Source organism: Phacochoerus africanus, chromosome 13 (assembly GCF_016906955.1).
Source record: "Phacochoerus africanus isolate WHEZ1 chromosome 13, ROS_Pafr_v1, whole genome shotgun sequence".
Classification (NCBI taxonomy): domain Eukaryota; kingdom Metazoa; phylum Chordata; class Mammalia; order Artiodactyla; family Suidae; genus Phacochoerus; species Phacochoerus africanus.
In genome coordinates, this window is record NC_062556.1 from 66,953,290 (window position 1) to 66,973,313 (window position 20,024).

At 42.6% G+C, this 20,024-nt stretch overlaps 1 protein-coding gene across 1 annotated transcript in view; it reads left to right on the plus strand.

Moving 5' to 3' along the window:
- Nucleotides 1–20,024, plus strand: part of FARP1 (FERM, ARH/RhoGEF and pleckstrin domain protein 1) — a 310,977-nt gene that overhangs the window by 196,658 nt on the left and 94,295 nt on the right. Inside the window, exon 3 of the mRNA XM_047756233.1 lies at nucleotides 692–796. Coding sequence (XP_047612189.1) covers nucleotides 692–796 — 105 coding nt within the window. The remainder of the gene's footprint in view (nucleotides 1–691; nucleotides 797–20,024) is intronic.

Consider the following 20,024-nt stretch of genomic DNA (forward strand, 5'->3'; position numbering starts at 1 on the left):
TCGGCATGCATTTCCTGCCCCATTTTCTAGAAAGTGAAAGCTGCTCTAGAAAAAAGTGTTATTATTTTTAAATCTTATTTTATTGAAGTACAGTTGCTTTACAATGTTGTGTTAATTTCTCCTGTGCAGCAGAGCGATTCAGTTGCATATATGTATATACATATATATAGACACACGTGTCTATACATTATTTTTCATATTTGTTGCCATTATGGTTTAATAGGATATTGACCATAGTTCCCTGTGCTATACAGGAGGACCGTGCTGTTTATCTAGTCCATATATAATAGTTTGCATCTGCTAACCCCCAACTCCCAGTCCATCCCGCCCCCATCCTCTTCCCCCCTGGCAACCACAAGCCTGCACTCTGTGTCTGTGAGTCGGGGCCTCTGTGGTGTAATTAGGTTCCTTACTTTAGATTCCACATGCATGTGATACCTTATGGTATTTGTCTGTTATTTTTTTTTAAAGAGGGCGAGTGCCTGGGATTGGGGTGGGGAGAAGATGGCAGCATCTTTGCGTGAGAGCAGGGAGCCAGCAGTGTGCCCGGGGCTGGTGGCCAGGGTGTCGTGGAGACGGCTGGTTGCGAGCTGCTGCTGACTCGGGAACCGAGAGGCTTCCTGGGGTGGGAGCTGCGGTTTCTTTCCATGGCTGCCTGTCTCAGCCTAACTCTTGCTGTTTCTCTTCCCAGCAAAGAGCCCCCGGGAAAGTGCTGCTGGACGCAGTGTGCAACCACCTCAACCTCGTGGAAGGAGACTATTTTGGCCTCGAGTTTCCCGACCACAAAAAGATCACGGTAGGCGACGTCCATGGGATGCTGGGTTGCCCTGTCTGTCTGACTCAGGAGAGGGCAATAAATTGGGACCTTCCTCGGCCATACAGACCTGTACACCTGGAAGAGTACCCCGAAACCCCTTGGTGGTCTGATTTTGAAAGCAATGTGTGCATCTGATTAGCGAGGTCAAAGGGAAGAGACGGCAAAGACTGTTTCCCTCTCACCCTTTCCCTCCACCTCTTCCTCCAGCGCACACCCTTCCCAGCGCTTTGTGTGTCCTTCGGTACCCAGACATGTTTGTGAAACCTGATAATATAAGGAAACAATACACAGTGCCCTGTATCCATCCACGCACTGTTCATTTATCCTGGAGGTTTCTCTTTTTCAGCAAGTTAGAATCTATTTCCTTCCTCTTCACGTTTGCTGCTCTTCCACTGAATGGATGTGCGTGACTTACCGCCTTTGCTGTAAAGGATGGAATACTTAGGCTGTACTCCATCATTTGCTGTTATAGACAATGCATGTGCCAGTGAACATACTGGCACGTGTGTATGTGCATTCATGGCCAAGGGTTTCTTTGGGTAGTTCAGATCCAAAGGCATGGAATTGGGTTGTCCATGGGTTCGAGCATGTTCAAGCTTGCTAAGTATGTCATGTTGTTTTTGAAAAAGATATAGCTGATTTGAACCCAAAATATAGCACAGAGCTTACTGTTCCTTCTCTTTTGGCTGATGTACTTTCTTGAGGCTTTATCCGAGTCTACCTCTTCTTAGACACCCTTTTAGGGTAGAAGTTCCTTGACTGCTTTTCTCTTTATCCTTTCACTCAGTACCTATGGAATGCCTGGAACTTTCATTGGCTGCTGCACTGGGGACCCAGCAGTGGCGGTGTTGGTAGAGGGGGTAGATTTATAATCCAGGTGGGGCGTCACGTTGAGTTAGCAGCCAGTTCAGGACACGTGGCAGGTGGTCCTCTAGACTTGGGGCGTTGGGTGGGGGGTGGGGTCAGCAAACGACATTTCTGTTCATGGAGTCTTCCCAGATGCTTTGAAACGGAGTCCTCTGAGGCCAGTAGGTGTTGATCTGGTAGAATGTTCCAGAAAGCATATGGGCGGTGAGGAACCTGCCAAGACTGAAGGTTAGAGGTGGGAGAGGAGGGCTCTGCTGAAGGAAGTGGGAGAGAAAACGCTGAAAGGGGAGCCGGAAGCCAAATCTCTCTCAAAGGGCTTTTAGTACTATTGCTGTCCAGTAGAAAAAGAATGTGAGCCACAAGCTTAATTTCAGCTTTTTCTAGTAATTATGTTTTAAAAAAATAAGTTTTTAGGAAGTGAAATTAATTTGTTTATTTAATATGATTGAATACACCCTAAATCGTTATCATTTCGACATGTAATTTGCACCGAAATCTACGAATAAGAGGTTTCCCATGTTTTTCATGCTAAGTCACTGAACCAGATACGTATGTGACATTCTTAGCCTGTCTCAGTTGAAATCAGCTGTATTTCAGGTGCTCAGTGGTCACGTGCAGCCAGTGGCCTAGTTCTGTACCGAGCTCATGTGTTCATGTGTCTGGGAAGCTGCTGATGCCTTTTTTTTTTTTTTTTTTTTAATAAACAGCCACACATGTGGCATGTAGAAGTTCCCAAGCTAGGGGTCAAATGAGAGCTGTACCTGCAGGCCTATGTCATAACCACAGCAATACCAGATCTGAGCCACGTCTGTGACCTACACTACCCCAGATCCTTAACCCTCTGAGGGAAGCCAGGGGCTGAACCTGCATCTTCACAGAGATAACATCAGGTCCTTAACCCACTGAGCCACAACAGGAACTCCTGTTAATGCATTTTAAAGGGAGTGGGATATGGTCTGATTTATGGTTTTAAAAAAGAACTGTCAGAGTTTCTGCTGTCGCTCAGCAGGTTAAGAACCCAACTAGTATCCATGAGGATGTGGGTTTGATCCCTGGCTTCGATCAGTGGGTTAAGGATCCAGCATTGCCATGGGCTGTGGTGTAGGTCACAGACGCAGCTTGGATCCCATGTTGCTGTGGCTGTGGTGTAGGCTGGCAGCTCAGCTCCGATTTGACCCCTTGCTGCCGGTATGGCCCTAAAAAGCAAAAAATTAATAAAAATATAAATGAGAACTGGGGAGTCACCAAATTGGAATTGATTGAGAGGAGTCAGGAGACCTTTGGGGGCTCACAGTATCAGGTTGGAGAGGGTGCTGGCTGGAACTAATGCAGAGCTGAGGGGGTGGCTGGGAGGAACTGGTCATATGCACCTAAAAATGGGCACAAATGGTGTTTTCTTGCCACACTGCCACCTCCAAACTCTCTGTGCCATTTGCTTGTTCTTGCATTCCATCAAAGCTTCCCAAACTCTTGGTCCTGGTCTGGTGTGGCAGCTGACCACTGACAGGCCACATCTCATTCCACGTTCATTTACTCACCTGTCCATTATTTGGTGCCCACACTGCATCCAGCATCACACTTCCTGCGGTGGAGGGCACATGATATGAAGGGACAGATGGCAGGTAATACATACAATCAGTAGAAGTGCAGGTGCAGGAAGGTTGATGAGAGAACAAATAGGTATACGATGGAGCAAGTTCAATGCAACATTGTTTCATAAATATTTTATGTTCCAATAATGATTCCCAGCAGCTTTCCTGACTCTGGAGTTGCCTTACTAAACCATACATCAGCGGCCCTGAGGGTAATGAGACTCTGAGGATTGTTCCCTATCTGGGTCAGCCAGTTAGCTAATGGCAGAGCTAGAATGCTAACCACATTCTCTGACCTCAAGTTCAGTGCCTTTTGTTTTGACCATGGGTGTTTGTTTGTTTGTTTTTTGAACTAGAATTTATAGACCTGTCGAATCTTTTGGAGTGCCTTCAGGGCTGACTTGTATCAAGTTTTGTCAGTCTTGGGTTTTATGATTTCACCATTTCTTTCCTGTATTGTTTAGGAGTAGGTTCAACTGCAAAATTCGGTCAACCCACTCACGATGACTTAAATAGATATTGTTTCAGGTAATGCAAATAAAGCCACTGCCGGAGCGCTTACTGTGCGCCAGGCTGTTCTAGTTCTCAGGAACACAGCAGTGAAGGTGGCCCACATTCTACAGCAGACATCAGCAGCCTTTCCTTGTAAAGGGCCTGTGAGTGACTGCTGTCATGGACTTTGCAAGCCATGGGGTCTCTACTGCAGATAATCAGATCTGCCCTTGTGGTATAAATGAATGGGCATGGGTTTGTCCCAATAAAACTTTATTTATAAAATAGGAAGCCGTCATATGCTCCAGGAAGTAACAGCTCTGTGTAAGTCACTATAATAGGTTTACACGCGCTATTTCATGTATTGCTGCTCATTCATTCCAGCCCATTACACCTCCTCTTTTTATAGCCATAATTTTTATTTCTTCGAAGGCAGAGCTCAATTCGACAATGCAAAGTGTGTTGTCAACGCAGAACAGGCTGATCACATTCATTCTGCTCTTGAACACTTGTCCATGCTGGGCGTGTGCACGACTGCACCTGCCAGAGGTGCCTGCAGGTCCGAGACCTCCCCACCCACTTGTGCTGCACTGTTCCAATCTGCAGTCATATAGGACGTTGACTGTGCAGATTGCTGCCATCCACGCTGAGGACCGAGTCAGCATAAGAGAGACACACTGCGTATTGTGGGAGGGGCAGGAGGGTGGGGACTTCGAGCAAAGCAAGGCTAGCTGCAGGATTTTCCCAAGAGAGAATTGCCCCAGCCTGGCACCTGTCTGTGACATGAGATGGCCTTATGGAGCCCAGGGGCCCGGCTGGTCTCCCCCTCTGTCTTCCGGTGAGGAAGCTAAAGCTTAAAGAGGTTAAGTCATTTTTTGGAGTTCCCGTCGTGGCACAGTCGTTAACCAATCCAACTAGGAACCATGAGGTTGCAGGTTCGATCCCTGGCCTTGCTCAGTGGGTTAAGGATCCGGCGTTGCCGTCAGCTCTGGTGTAGGTTGCAGGTGCGGCTCTGATCCCGCGTTGCTGTGGTGTCGGCTGGCAGCTACAGCTCCGATTCGACCCCTAGTCTGGGAACCTGAATATGCCAGGGGAGCAGCCCCAGAAAAGACAAAAAAAAAAAAAAAGGTTAAGTCATTTTCACGAAGGGCACACAGCTCAGCAATGGGGGAGCTGGGATTCGGGTTCACAGCTGCCTTAAATGCTCTCAGGGACCCTTCTCCTCTGACTCTCTCTCTCTGTTTTGCTCTTTGTCAGTTCGAATTCACAACCTGAAAGCTAATTTCATATAATTTAAAAATCAAATTGTGACAAGATTGACCCGTGATCTTAGGTGTCAGTGACCAGAAGAGGGTACACGGAGGGCCTCTGCAGTCCTGGCCGTGTTTTGTTTCCTGATCTCAGAGCTAATTTCCTGGGTGCCGTTTGTCCAGGTTCAGCGTGCTATTCAGTAAAGTATTCAGCATGTTGATACCCTGGGCACTTATAACACGGGAGTGTGTACACACACACACACACACACACACACGCGCACGTGCGCGCACGCACGTTGTCTTCAATAAAATGTACCCCCCAAAACACAGTGATATAAAATCACGCAGGGGCAGAAATAATGAGCAGAAAGCACCCACAGGCTGGCTGAAGGGTCTGCTTTGGGAGAGGCGGGATCGAGTGATAAACCGAGCGAGCCCCACTCAGGTGGGAGAGGGAAACGCGAGCTGGAGTTCAGATCTGCTCTCAGCTAGACTTGCTTGAGAATTTCCCATTGCAGCACAGGGTCTTGGTCTTCTTGGAATCTGACGGTGCTGGCTCCTCAGTGGGGGGCCGTGTCATAGCAGTGGGTCAGGCTGCTGACCCCAATCCCCACCCCCGCTTTGCCTCTTTGCAACAGGGAGCTGGGCAGGCAGCTGGCCTTCCTGAGCCTTACTTTGCTTGCAGGTAAAATGGGGACATGAATGCCCCCTCGTGTTTGAGGGGTTTTTTTGGTGGGGGAACAACACCTGCGGCCTATGGAAAGTTCCCAGGCTAGGGGTCAAATCGGAGCTGCAGCTGCTGGCCTAGGCCACAGCCATAGCAATGGGGGATCCAAGCTGCCTCTGCGACCTACATCACAGCTCACAGCAGTGATGGGTCCTCAACCCACTGAGCAAGGCCAGGGATCGAACCCACAACTTCATGGTTCCTAGTCAGATTCATTTCCGCTGCACCATGGCGGGATCTCCCCACTCATCTTGATGGACATTTCAGTTTCTCCCCCCTTGCTTGTTGGGAATAGTACTGCGATGAACACAGATGGGTTTCCATTATTATTTTTAATACTGTTGTTGTGATAATTACCTCTGCCAGACGCTGGGAAACTGTTCACTTAGCTGACAAACCAACAGGAAGCATGGTTGGTCTCCAAATGCCCAGACATGAGCTGTCACAACTGGTTTTGCCCATTGGTTGTTCAAACCAGTTGTTCCCCCAAGGTCCCTGGCATGCAAGCCAGTGGACCTTTGTCCCCAGGTAGTAAGTTCAGGCAGATAGCTTTGCAGCTCAGCTCTCCACCCTCTTCTCTTCATTTCTATCATGTCAATAGCCCACATCAGAGCATTCTTCATAGGAAGGGTTTGAAAAATCTTTCTAGGTCTAAGATGTGTTTATCAAGATTGGAAATAAACTAGTGATAATTAGTAAGCACTTGTGTTCTACCCTCAATTAGACGTGTCCCATGGCTTGTCACTTAATAGAGTTGATTGCTGTATTTATGTGTAAGCCGGGCCTGTGTTGTCCTTGAGTCCAGGCTGCTGTCCCTGTGGGACGGCCCCACAGGAGCAAGAAGTCTCTTAATCAGCTCCCCTCCCCACCCCTGATTGGGCTTCTTGTGGCAGAGATGCTATGGATCCTAGGAACCCAGACTCTGTACTTAATAGCTAGAGGCCGAAGGCTAGCAAAAGCCTAGAGAGGTGTCAGGTTGCCGTGGCTGTGAACTTGGAGCTCGCTGTCCTTGAGCTTCTGCTGGGTGCCGTGGACTCGGCTATAAATGTCAGCGCACCTCGTTTGTTCTTCACATTGGAGGTCGGCAAAAAAGAGCCAGACAGTAAATTTGTTAGGCTTTGCAAGCCATGCTGTTTCTATGGCAACCACTCAGCTCTGCCCCTGCAGCGCAGAGCAGCCGTGGACAAAGTAAAATGAGAGTGGTCAGGTTCCAATAAAACTTTATCGGCATGGGTATTTGAATTTTATAGAGTTTTCCCATGTCATGAGATACATTGCTACTTTCGATTTTTTAATTTTTTTCCCCTAATACTTAAAAATGTGAAAGCCAGTCTTTGCTCTTGGGCTGTAGCAAAACAGGCTATAGGCTAGATTTGGCCCATGGGCCTTGGTTTACCAATCGCTGCTTTATAATTGTCCCCGAGGTAGGTATTTTATCATCCACGTGTTATAGTGAGCAGGTGGCATATGAAGTGGATGGTCGGGTTTCTGACCCGGAGTCACACGCAGACCTGACTCAGGGAGTCTGAGTTCTCGCTGCTTCACTTGCTGCCCTAACTCACTTCACCCGCATCAAAGAGCCACACACACCCAGCCAGCAGAGATAGGCGTCTGTGTATGATTTATCTGTCTCATGGGCCTGTCGAGAATGGGAGCAGCTCGGTATTACGGCCTGTAAATCTCTGTTTAAATATTTGCTTTGTCACTTAGCAGTTGGGTGGATTCTGGACTTCTTTGATTTTGTACTTTATCTGAAAAAAAAGTGGAATTAATAAATGTTTTACAGTTTTCATGGGGATTCATTCAGGTTCTTTACAATAATGAGCCCAGCCGGCTGCCTGGCATAACCATCACTCAGGTACCTGTTGTATTTTATTCTTGCATTTGAGCTCAGAAACCAGTGAAGCTGGCCTACCAATCTTTATAAAAGCGCCAGTGCTCAGTGACCTGAGAAACGATGCTGGGTTTTGTATAAATACATGCTGATCAAGCCTGGGAAGAAAATTGGCGTCTCTTCACTCATTTGATAATCTTCTTGATGCCCGAAATAGAAGTTTTGCCACTGTAGGCGTTGGAGCTTGGGCAGCCTTAACGAAATACACAGGCAGGGTGGTGTGAACAAGGGACATGTAATTTGCTCAGTGTTGAAGTCCAAGGTCATGGTGTCAGTGTGATCGAATTCTGGTGAGGATGCCCTTGACCTATAGACAGCCACCTTCTCACTGTCCTCAGACAGCAGCAAGTGAGATCTTGTCCTCTTGTAAGGCCACAGTCCTGCTAGATCACGGCCCACCCATATGATCTCACTGAACCTTAATTACCCTCTAAAGATCCTCTCTGTAGATAGAATCACACTAGAGGTTAAGCTTCGACGTGGGGATGTAAGGGACACAATTTAGCCCCCAGCAGTGAGCCTGCTTTCTAGGGGCTTGAGGTCACAGAAACCACAGCTCCTTGGGATGACAGATGTCCCTTCCCAGTGGTTTCCCAGCCCCCTCTGGGGTCAGACAGGCTTAGCTGTAGCCTCCCGACCTTGCTTCTCCCTGGGGACCTGTGGGCACCTGAGACCCGGAGGGGCTCTTTATGCACCAGGCCAGGCATGAAGGATGCACAGTTTTGCAGACCTGAGAACAGATGAACGTTTGGGAAGCCAGCAGAGGTGGGGAGTGGAGCAGCCCCATGGTTGCATCTGACAGTGGCTGTGTTGACAGCAGGGCACTGAGGAAGCAAAACTTTCTTCCAACTCCGAGTCAAGGGGAAGGGCAAATCAATCACTGGGAAAATGCAGCTATGGAAATGATCCATTTCTTAAGCTGGAGGGAAGGTATATGGGATTTTGGTTGTTATTTTGTTAATTCATAGGCTTCATCTTCTAGAGCAGTTTTAAGTTTACAAAAAAACTAAGCAGAAAGTGAAGTGAGGTCTCTATGCTCGATCCCCATGTATACAGGGTCCCCCGTTACTACCATCAGACATTAGTGAGATGCACACATTACAATTGATGAGGCACTATCATTACATCCTTATTCACAGTCCCAAGTTCACATGAGGGTTCATTTTTTTGTGTTGTACAGTCTATAGATTTTGCCAAATGTATACTGACATGTATCCACCGTTACGGTATCATAGAGGAGCATTGCACTGGCCTGAAAATCCCCTCTACTCCATGTGTTGAGCTCTCTCCCCTTTCAGCGCCCCTGGGAACCAGTGATCTTTTCCTTCAGTGTTTTTGTGTTTTCTGTGTTTTTGTTGCTTCCCCATCTGGGGCCTTGCTGACTGAAAAGAGACTACCCTTCTCAGTGCTATCAGATTCTTAGAGATAGCAGATGTTTCCTCCACAGGCTTACATCCCATATGCAAATGAAACAATCCAGAGCCCATGTTCTGAACCACCTCCTCTGTTTGGCTCTTAGGCTGCAGGAGACAAGATTTCTCTGCCTTAATCATCCCAGGGCCCCAGGTATCGTCCAGCTAGAGACAGTGCTACACTGCAGAGCCCACTAAGGTAACTCAAGCTAGCCAGTCCTTAGCAGCTTCCCGTGGCTTACCTTGTCTTTCCCCATGGAAATCACAGTAAAGTCTCCTGTTCATGCTTCCTCCTCACCCTTTCTGCCTTCTGACCGACCTGGTGCTTCCCCATGTGGCCCGGCATGGTGTGACAGGTCTCCTCCTCTTGGAAATCATGATAATAAACTATCTTTTCAAAGGCAGTTATCTCCAAACCTATTGGCCCCACCATATCTGAATAATGAAGCCTGTATCTTAAACAATTGGGTTCAAAATATACATGAAATAGGTTTCTAAAATAGATAGTCTTTTGCTCAGTTGATTAAGGATCCAGCATTGCTGGGAGCTGTGGTGTAGGTTGTCCAAACCCAAGATCCCTCATAAAAATAGCTACTTAGCAAAAATCAAAAACCTGCAGACACAGACTACATTTATGGTAAAACTAAGTATCAGTGTGTAAGCCCTGGATCCCAAAGTACAAGTAATTGGAGATAAAACATTAGCCAAATACAAGGACTTTCAGCTGTTGGGGTCTGTACAGGAGGAAACAGGGGGAAGCAGCAGGGCATCTGCTAGAAGAGGGAAGGGAACCCTCAAAGAGCCATTGGAAATCACAGGGGGACAGTTTGAGAAGAACAATGGAAACTGGAGGCCTGACGGGGCTGGAACAGTCCAACTCCAGTGAGCAGTAACTGACCTGCCAAGACAGGTTCCATTTAAGAGAAACTATGGAGAATGGGACTGAAATTGAGCCAGGCAAGGACAATGGAAAAGGGATAGTAGAGAAGGAGTGGGAAATAGAGCCAGGAAATCTCAGAAAGCAAGCCTCCATGTTTTTTTTTTTTTTTTAACACTGCCCCAAAATAGGAAGCTCTGTGAGGTTAGATGAGCCTAGTATGAACCATACCTTCTTCTCAGAAGGGTAGGAAACAATTTTCACATAAAAATGAATAGCAGAGAGACAGAATTAAGATGGCGGAATAGAAAGCCTAGAGCTCAACTTCTCACCTAAAAACAACAAAATTCACAACTAAAGGCTGAGCAATCTCCACCCAAATGGACCGGAAACTTTAAAAAAGATACCCTACTCCAGAAGAAAAAGAGGAGGCCACATCAAGAGGTAGGAGGGGTGATTTCACGATATAAACAACCCCATGCCTCCCAGGTGGGAAGCTCCACAGACTGAAAACTAACTGGTTCACAGAGACTCACTTACAGGAGTGAGAGTTCTGAGCCCCACATCAAACCCTCACATGTGGGGATCTGTCACTGGGAGAAAGAGCCCCTGGAGCATCTGGCATTGAAGGCCAGTGGGGCTTGTGCGCAGGAGCTCCACGGGACTGGGGGAAAAGGAGACCCCATTCTTAAAAAGTGCACACAGACTTTCACTTGCACTGGGTCCCAGGGCAGAGCGAGGTCTCCATTGAATCTGGCTCAGACCTGACTGCAGTTCTTGGAGGACATCCTGGGAAAAAGGGTGAATGTAGCTTGTTGTGAGGGAGGAACATTGAAGGCAAAGCTCTTGGGAATATTCAGCAGCTGCCTTTCTCTGGAGGAGGCTATTTTGGGAAAATCAGGCCCCACCCATCAGTCAGTCAGTCAGCACTGAGAAGCCCCAGGGCAAACAACCATCCAGGTGGGATCACAGCCCCACCCCTCAGTAAACAGGCTACCTAAAGACCCCTCAGGCACACAGATGCCTCTAATGGCATCCAGAGACTAAGCCCCACCCAACAGAGTGATTAGAATCAGCCCCACCTACCAGTGGGCAGGTATCAGCCCCTCCCATCAGGAAGCCTACAGCAAGCCCCCATAGCAACTTCAGCCACAAGGGGGGCAGACACCAGAAGTATGAGAGGCTACAACTCTATTATCTGTAAAAAGGTCACCACACCAAAAACCTATAAAAATGAAAAGACAGAGAACTATAACTCAGATGAGGGAGAAAGGAAAAACCCCAGAAAATCAGCTAAGTGATGAGATTCTTAGCCTCCAGGAAAAAGACTTTAGATTGTTTATGCTGAAGATGATACAAGACATTGGAAATAAACTGGAGGCAAAGATGGATAACTTACAGGAAACACTGAGCAAAGAGATACAAAACTTAAATAAGAGATGCAAAATATAATAAATAAAAAATCCACTAGGGGCAGCTAACAGCAGAATACAGGAGGCAGAAGAACAAATAAGTGAGGTGGAGGACAGATTAGTGGAAATTACGGATGCAGAACAGAAAAGAGAAAAAAGATTGAAAACAAATGAAGAGAGTCTCAGAGAACTCTGGGACAATGTTAAATGCACCAATATCCGTATTATAGGGGTACCAGAAGGAGAAGAGAGAGATAAGGGGACAGAAAAAATATTCAAAGAGATAATAGCTGAAAACTTCCCTCACATGGGAAAGGAACCACTCACTCAAATCCAGGAAGCACAATGAGTACCATATAAAATAAACCCAAGGAGGAATACCCCGAGACACACATTAATCAAACTGACCAAAATTAAAGAGAAAATCTTGAAAGCAGCTAGGAAAAAGAAACAAACATACAAGGGAACCCCAATAAGGTCATCAGCAGATTTTTCAGCAGAAACTCTGCAGGCCAGAAGGGAGTGGCATGATGTACTTAACCTGATGAAAAGAAAAAACCTCCAACCAAGAATACTCTACCCAGCAAGGTTCTCATTTAGATTTGAAGGAGAAATCAAAACCTTCACAGATAAGCAAAAGCTGAGAGAATTCAGCAACACTAAACCAGCCTTACAACAAATACTAAAGGAACGTCTCTGGGCAGAAAAGAAAAGACAGCAACAGGAGACAAAAATTCCACAACTGACAAGGCTCACCAGTAAAAGTATCTATACAGTAAAGATAGAAAATCATCCATGCACAATTATACCACCAAAATCAGAAATCATGAGAAGAGATGGGTACAAATGCAGGAACCGGAGATGAACTTGCAATTAAGAGACCAACAACTTAAAACAATCTCATATACATATAGACTCTTACATCAAAACTTCAGAATAACTGCAAACCCAGAATCTACAATTGATACACAAACAAGGAATCTCTGGAGAAGAAATATATCTCATAGTAAATAAGTGCATAATCCACCATGAAGGGGGTCATTTGACATCATTCTTGGAATGCTGAAGTCTTCTTAGATCTGATTCTGATTTCCTCTCCATCAAAGAACTTATGATAATTATAATTAAATAATGCCACTGTACAGTTAAATAATACAGTTCTACAATTGTATTATTAATAACCATTTCTCTCCATGGTACAATGTAAAGTCTATAATGTCTTATTTATCACATCCCCTAGAGTGGTGTAATTCCTATATTGAAGAATCAATGAGATGGAACAAATTGTGAGGACATATTTATATAGTTACACTGTTTTTTAACCAACTTATGCATTTTATATTTTACTTATTTTCAGAGGGTGTATTATTTTTGTTATGCTTACCAGTTGTTATTCTTTTTACTATGCTATATAAAATATTTAATGGTATATAAGGCTTTCTTCTTTATAAATTTTAGTTGCATAATATAACAATTTTAATACGCTAATTTTTAAGGAAGAATTGAAATGTAATAGATAATACTAAAGAGTAAGGATGAAGGCCATAAAAATGGGATAAAGTATAGAATAAATTTCCTATTTGTCTCAGCATATTTTCCATTCCACTTCTCCAGAGGGAGTCATTTAATCTGTTTCTTAAGATCCATGATATAATAATCTGTGTGAATGTGATTGTGTTTAAATGTATATATTTTATTTTGTAAAAAAAATAAAATTTCAAAAAAAATGAGTAGCAGAAAGGTATCATAGTCATAATGATATATTTAAAAAACAAAACAAAACAAAACCTTGTATGTTCCCAGAACACCATTACCTTGCCAAAGGGACCAAATGGACCCAGCTGCCAAATTGCACTAAATACAGAGAATAGAGGAACATGTTGAATGGCACCAAGAGTATGCAACCTGCTAAATCCAGACTCTGGGAAATTTTACAGATCAACAGATAAACTATAAGGAAAAGAGAGGGATGGAGGAAGAGGCCATACTTGAAAAGATACTTGAAGGATATAACATTTTTGAAAATAGGATTGCACACTAGTGTATAAAGATGCCCTATTTGGTGAAATAGAACATCAAATGTACATGGTTACTCTAAATATCATGAGAGTGGTTACTGTTGGAAGGAGGGGATTGGTTTTGGGATGAGATGGCTAACAGAGTTGTTTCTTGGTTGATGGATACAAGGGTGTTTGCCATTTAATAATTCACTAAGTGATACATATAATTTCAGTAGTTTTAAGCATCTCTGTTATTTTAAATTACAGCTTTAAAAAAGAGAAAAAAAGTTAAAACAGAAGAAGCAAACTATAGATTAAAGGGGGGAAATTCAATTAAGTAGCCAGAAAACCCAAGTGAAATCCTTTGAACTGAATTTTTCAGAACTAATGCAAATTAAGCAAATGATTTAAAATTAGTTTAAAAAAGACCCCATAGTTGATGTATTACAAGTACCATGCCTGAGGTCTATCACTGAGCCCTTCTTAAAAAGTAGAGGTTCCCAAAGGTTAAAATTTCCCTCCAGGCAAAGGCGCCCTGAAGCCCCAAGCATCATATTATGATATTAGGTCTTGGTTTTGTTCCAAAATTTTCCTTTGCATGTATATGGGATATCAAATACTGCCTAATGAATTTAATACACTAATGCAGAAGGATGGTCTTCTTTATACATTTCATTTCATACTTTGGTTTATAGATCTGTGTTTAATACCTTTTTATTTAAAACTTTCCTTATAAATAAAGCCATATCCATAATTTTTCAGTTCAGATTTTATTCATGCATTCCTTCAGTGGTCCATGTTGTTGGTTTTTTAAAGGGAGGAGGGGTGTAGGGGACCAGGCTAGATTAAGAGAGACTTAAAAGAAATTATCAGCTATGAAACATGAGCCTGAATTGGAGATTAGTTTCAAGAGATCACAGTAAGGACATTCTTTATTCACAAGAAAGAATCTGAATATAGTCTATTTGGTGAGAAAAAAAATTACAAAATGGAAACGTAGAAATCATTGACTAAAAAACAAAAAGCAGATAATAAACAGTGGGATCTTATTTGGGTTTTTTAAAAATATATGTATGTTTATACCCACACACACCACTCATAGAAAAAGGTGGAAATCATGTACACGAAGGAGTCGGTCTTAAAGCAGAGTCCCCAGGCCAGCAAGCAGCATCCATCATCTGAGCCATTCAGACTCCCAGGTCTTCACCCAGTTGAGGAAGTCTGGGAGCTGGGCCCCCGCCCCATGGTATGTGTTTTAACAAGCTCTTAGGGTGATGGTGATACAAGCTCAAGTGAGAAGAATTAGATTAAACGTTAAACATGATCTCTTGATGGTGCGTTACAGCTTTTAAATTTTGCTCATGTGAATTAGCAATTATCTAGCTAGCATATAGAATCCACCTGGATTCTATACCAATACCTTGTTTTTAAATTAAGAGGTTTTTAGTAGCATTCCATACATTTTGATTTATTGTGTTTTCATTTTAGGTTAGCATACTTTCTAATTTTCCTTGGGTTTCTCTTTTGACGCATGTGTTATTTGGAAGCATGTTATTGTGTTTCCAAATATATAGGGATTTTCCACAGTTCTTTCTGTTAATTGAGTTTTATTAAATCTGTTATTTTTTTTTTCAAATTACAGTTGATTTCCATTGTTGTACCAATTTTCTGTTATTGAGTTTTAATTTAATTCCATGGTGATTGGAGAATGTAGTTGGTATGACACGAAGACTTTTAAATAATGTACTGATATTTCTTTAATGGCCCAGAATTGGTTTATTTTCATAAATATTTTATGTGTACTTGAAAAGAATATGCATTCTGGTGGGTAGGATGGAGTATTCAGTCTGTCAATTAGATCATATTGGTTGATAGTGCTATTCAGATGTCTCTAGTCTTAGTGAATTTCAGCTTACATGTTCTGTTAGTTCCTGAGTGAGAGGTATTAAAATCTGCAGCTCTAACTGTGGATTTGTCTGTTTTTTCTTGCAGTTTGATCAGTTCTTGATTCATGCATTTTGAAATTTTGTTAAGTATATGAATACTTAAGGTTTTTTATATCCTCTTAATTGACTCCTTTTTCATTAAGAAATTACCTTCTTTAATCCCCGTTGATAGTCTTTACTCTGATAATCTTTACTTTGGTACTAATGTAACCAGTTTTTAAAAGTTGTTAGCTTGATATGCCTTTTTTCATCTTTTTGTTTTAACCTATTGTGTTTTTATATTTGCAGTGTGTTTTTTGTAGTCAGCGGAGTTAGGTGTTGCCTTTAGATCAAATCTGGCAATCTTTGCTTTTTCACTGGGGATGTTTGGACCATTTACATTTACTGTGATTGTTGATATCGTTAGAATTAGTCTTCTTGCTATTTGTTTTCTATTTGTCTTTTCCACCTTTGTTCCTTTTTCCTATCTGCCTTTTTTTTTTTAATATGATGATTTTTACTTTTTCATTATAGCTGGTTTACAGTGTTCTGTCAATTTTCTGCTGTACAGCATGGTGACCCAGTTACACATATATGTATAGATGCTTTTTTCTCACATTGTCATGCTCCATCATAAGTGATTAGACATAGTTTGCAGTGCTATACAGCAGGCCTGTCTGCCTTTTGATTAATTAAATATTTTGATGATTCCATTTTACTTTCATTGTTGGCTTATTAGCTATATATAGGCCTTCAATTTGTAACTTGAATGGTTGTTTATGGAACTCGTTTATTTGTTTCTTCTTTTTATGGCCTCACCTGCATCATATCGAAGTTACCAGTCCAGGGGTTGAATCAGAGCTGCAGCTGAGGCCTATGCTACAGCGATGGCAACACCAGATCCGAGTCATATCTGTGACCTATGCCACAGCTTGTGGCAACACCAGATACTTAACCCACTGAGCTAGATGAAGGAGAGAACCTGTTTTGTCACAGAGACAACATTGGGTCCTTAACCCACTGAGCCACAGCGGGAATTCCTGCCTTGGGGTTTATAGTGTCCATCTTGAACTTTTCACAACCTGCCTTCTAGTGCTATCTTTCCACCTCACATACAGTATAAAAATTTACAGTATTATACTCCCACATTCTACCTTTTCGTTGTTGTTATAGCTTTTTTAGATAAGTTATGAACCCTGCATTACATTAATGTTATTTTTTGTTTACCAGTCAGTTTTTTTGTAATTGAAGTACTGTTGATTACCAGCCAACTTGTATGGAGTTTTATTATCTCGCGTAGAGATTTAAATAATTAACTCTTAAAACCTGTGTTAACCATACAGTTGACATTTTGGTGTCCTCATTTCTTTGTGTAGACACAGATTTCCATCTGATATCACTTTCCTCCTGCTCAGAGAGGCCTTCCTTTAACATTTCTTATTATGTGGCTTGCTGCTGATTCTGTGAGCTTTCATGTTTGGAAAAGTCTTTATTTTGCCTTCATTTTTGAAATATATTTTTTTGTTGTTGTTGGTTGTAAAATTTTAAGCTGTTCTGAGTATGTTAAAAACTTGTACCATTGCTTCTCACTTGCATTGTTTCTGACAAGAAATCTGTCATCTTTATCTTTGTTCCTTTGTATAAAAATATCTCTCTTCTCTGGCTGATTTTTAAGATTTTCACTTTTTTTTTTTGTCTTTTTGCTATTTCTTTGGCCGCTCCCGCGGCATATGGAGGTTCCCAGGCTAGGGGTCAAATCGGAGCTGTAGCCACTGGCCTACGCCAGAGCCAAGCCGCGTCTGCAACCTACACCACAGCTCACGGCAACGCTGGATCTTTAACCCACTGAGCAAGGGCAGGGATCGAACCCGCAACCTCATGGTTCCTAGTCGGATTCGTCAACCACTGCGCCACGACGGGAACTCTGATTTTCACTTTATCACTATTTTTGAACAATTATGATGTGCTTTGTGTTTTTCATGTTTGGGGTTTTCTGAGGTTCTCGGATCTATGGATTTATAGTTTTCACCAAATTCGGAAAAATTAGAGCCATTATTTTTTCTAACACTTTTTTCCTTTTCTTTTCCCTCTCTTGCCATCTCCTCTCCTTTGGGACTCCAATTCCATGCATATTCTGCTGCCTGAAATTATTCTTTAGTTCTCTGATTCTCTGTTAGTTTTTTTGGTAATCTTTCTGTCCATGTTTCATTTTGAATCGTTTCTACTGCTAGGTCTCCAAGTTCATTAGTATTTCTTCTGCACTGTCTAATCTGCTATTAATCTCATCTGATGTGTGGGGATTTATTTGTTTGGTTTTTTTTTTTTTTAATCTCACACTGTGTGGTTTTCATCTCTGGATGTTGAGTTTGGGTCTTTTAAAAATCTTCCAACCTTTGACCTTAAAGAATACAGCTATTGTAATTGTCTTCATAGTCTATTTTACTAATACCTGTGTCAGGTCAAATTTGATTTTTTGTTTGTTTTTGTTTGATCTAATTATGAGTCATATTTTCCTGTTTCTTTGTATGACTGGTGTTTTTGTTTGTTTGTTTTTTAATTGAATGTCAGCTATTGTGAATTTTACCTTGTGGAGTGCTGGGTAGTTTTGTATTCCTATAAATGTTATTGAACTTGGCCAGGTGCATTTAAGTTATTTGGAAACAATTTAGTCCTTTCAGATCTGACTTTTAAGACTTGTTAGGAAGGACTGGTGTAGTGTACAGTCTGGGGTGAATTATTCTCTACTCCTAAGGCATAACCCTTCAGTACTCTACACTCCTCATGAGTCATGAGATCTTCCAGTCTCGCTAGAGATAATAGGTAATATTCCTGTCCCTGTGTGAGCACCAGGCCTGTTACCTCTAATCGTCCCATGTTTTTTCTTTTTTTTTTTAAATTTTTTGACCTATCTTGGATACTTGTCTCACAAGCGTACATTGATCAGGACTCTACTGCTTACTCAAAGGTAATCTTCTGTATTCTCCTAAATGCTTTCTGTTCTCTCTCTACCTTAACCCCTACACCCTCCACGTCTCTTCAACTCAGGTTATGCTTGTGTTTTTCCTTCCTGCACCGGAGCCAGAAAATTTACTCAAGGCAGAGGTTGGTGCAATTGTAGGGATTGTGATTTTTTGTTTGTTTGTTTCTTGTCTCTCAAGGATAACTGTTTCTCTTGGTGTCCCAAATCTTCAAATCTGTCACGTTATATTTCTTTTCTTTTTTGGGTTTGTTTCATGTAGGAAGATAAATCTAGTTCCTGTTACTCTTTTTTGACTAGAATCAGAAATCTCTAAGAATTAATAGATTTTTTAAAAGAAAGCCATACTTAATATACCTTAAAGCCATATGTAAAGTTAATAGCATAATTTAGATAAGTATGCAAAATTACATTCAAATGAACTATTTTAAACAAGGATTTGAAGTAATTTCTTGTAGGATCCAGCCTGCAGAAAGACTCATTTGTTGTAGTGAGTTCTAGACACAGTAATTTTCTGTGTCAGATTTTATCTGGTTCCTATATATGTTATAGTTGATGAGGAAATACGCAGTTTTGACATTTAAGTAAGAAGAGAGATGAACTTTTGTTGATTCTTTTTAGAGGAGCAGCATATTACGTTGCAGAAGAAGCACAGGTGTGGAGTTAGATGGAGTTGAAGTTGATTCCCTAGCTGTTTGACCTTGGGTAACCTAAATTAGCTCTCTGAGCTCGACTTGCTTCATGTATAAAACAACCACATTGTTGTGAATATTAAATGAGAGTGTATGAAACACCCATCCAATGCCTGGCACATATAGGTGCCCCAGAAATCATCTCTTCTCTGTACCCCTGTCTGCTGTCACATAAGTGACTCTCTTTTAATAAGACCCTTTGCAAGATATGTCAAATATTTCAGTTGCTTACAAAATTCGCCGGAAAGAAACATCACTCACCAAAATAACAGGGAAAAAGACGTTTAGGGAAAGAACATAACAGTTTTGGGGACAGTGTTTCATCTTGCTTTGTCTTTGATACCTAGGCATGAAAGCCTGCCTTCTCACCTCAGAGTATTTAAGTGCAGAGAACACATTCCTAAAGGAGAAAGTAACAGTAATAGGGGATTAAAGGAAAATAGGGAGGCTGACTGAAATGTAGGCAAGCAGAGGAAGATGGGCTGGAAAGCTGTGTTGAAACCAAATTATAGAAGATAGAGGTTATGGATGGAATTGTATCCCCTGCCAGAATGTGTATTTTGAAGCTTTGATGCCCAGCACCTCAGAATGTGACTGAACTTGAAGACAGAGCCTCTAGAGAGGTGACTGAACTAAAATGAGGCTGTTAGAGTGGGCCCTGGTCATCTGAATGGTGTCATTTTAAGAAGAGGGAACTGGGAGGTTCAGGGAAGACCTTGTAAGGATGCCGCCAGAAGGCCGTCGTCTGCACATCAGTGAAAGAGGCCTCAGGAGAAACCAAACCTGGGATCCCTTCAGCCCCCAGAAGGGGGAGGAAATTGACTTTTGTTGTTGAAGCCATCCAGTTTGTGGTACTTTGTTACGGCAACCCCAGCAAACTCTTATTTCCAGGCCTTCAGATCTCAGCAGGGCAAGTTCCTTGATTCCATGAGTCCTACTGACTAGGAATGGCCTTTCTAGACATCCATTTGTTTTAACCAAATGGCTCTACAGGCCGGAAGTATGCATCTGTAGCTGTGCCCTGAGGCCAGCAGCACTTCAATGAGAACAGGGCTATGTGGCTTGGATGAAGGAGTTGGAGGAGGGG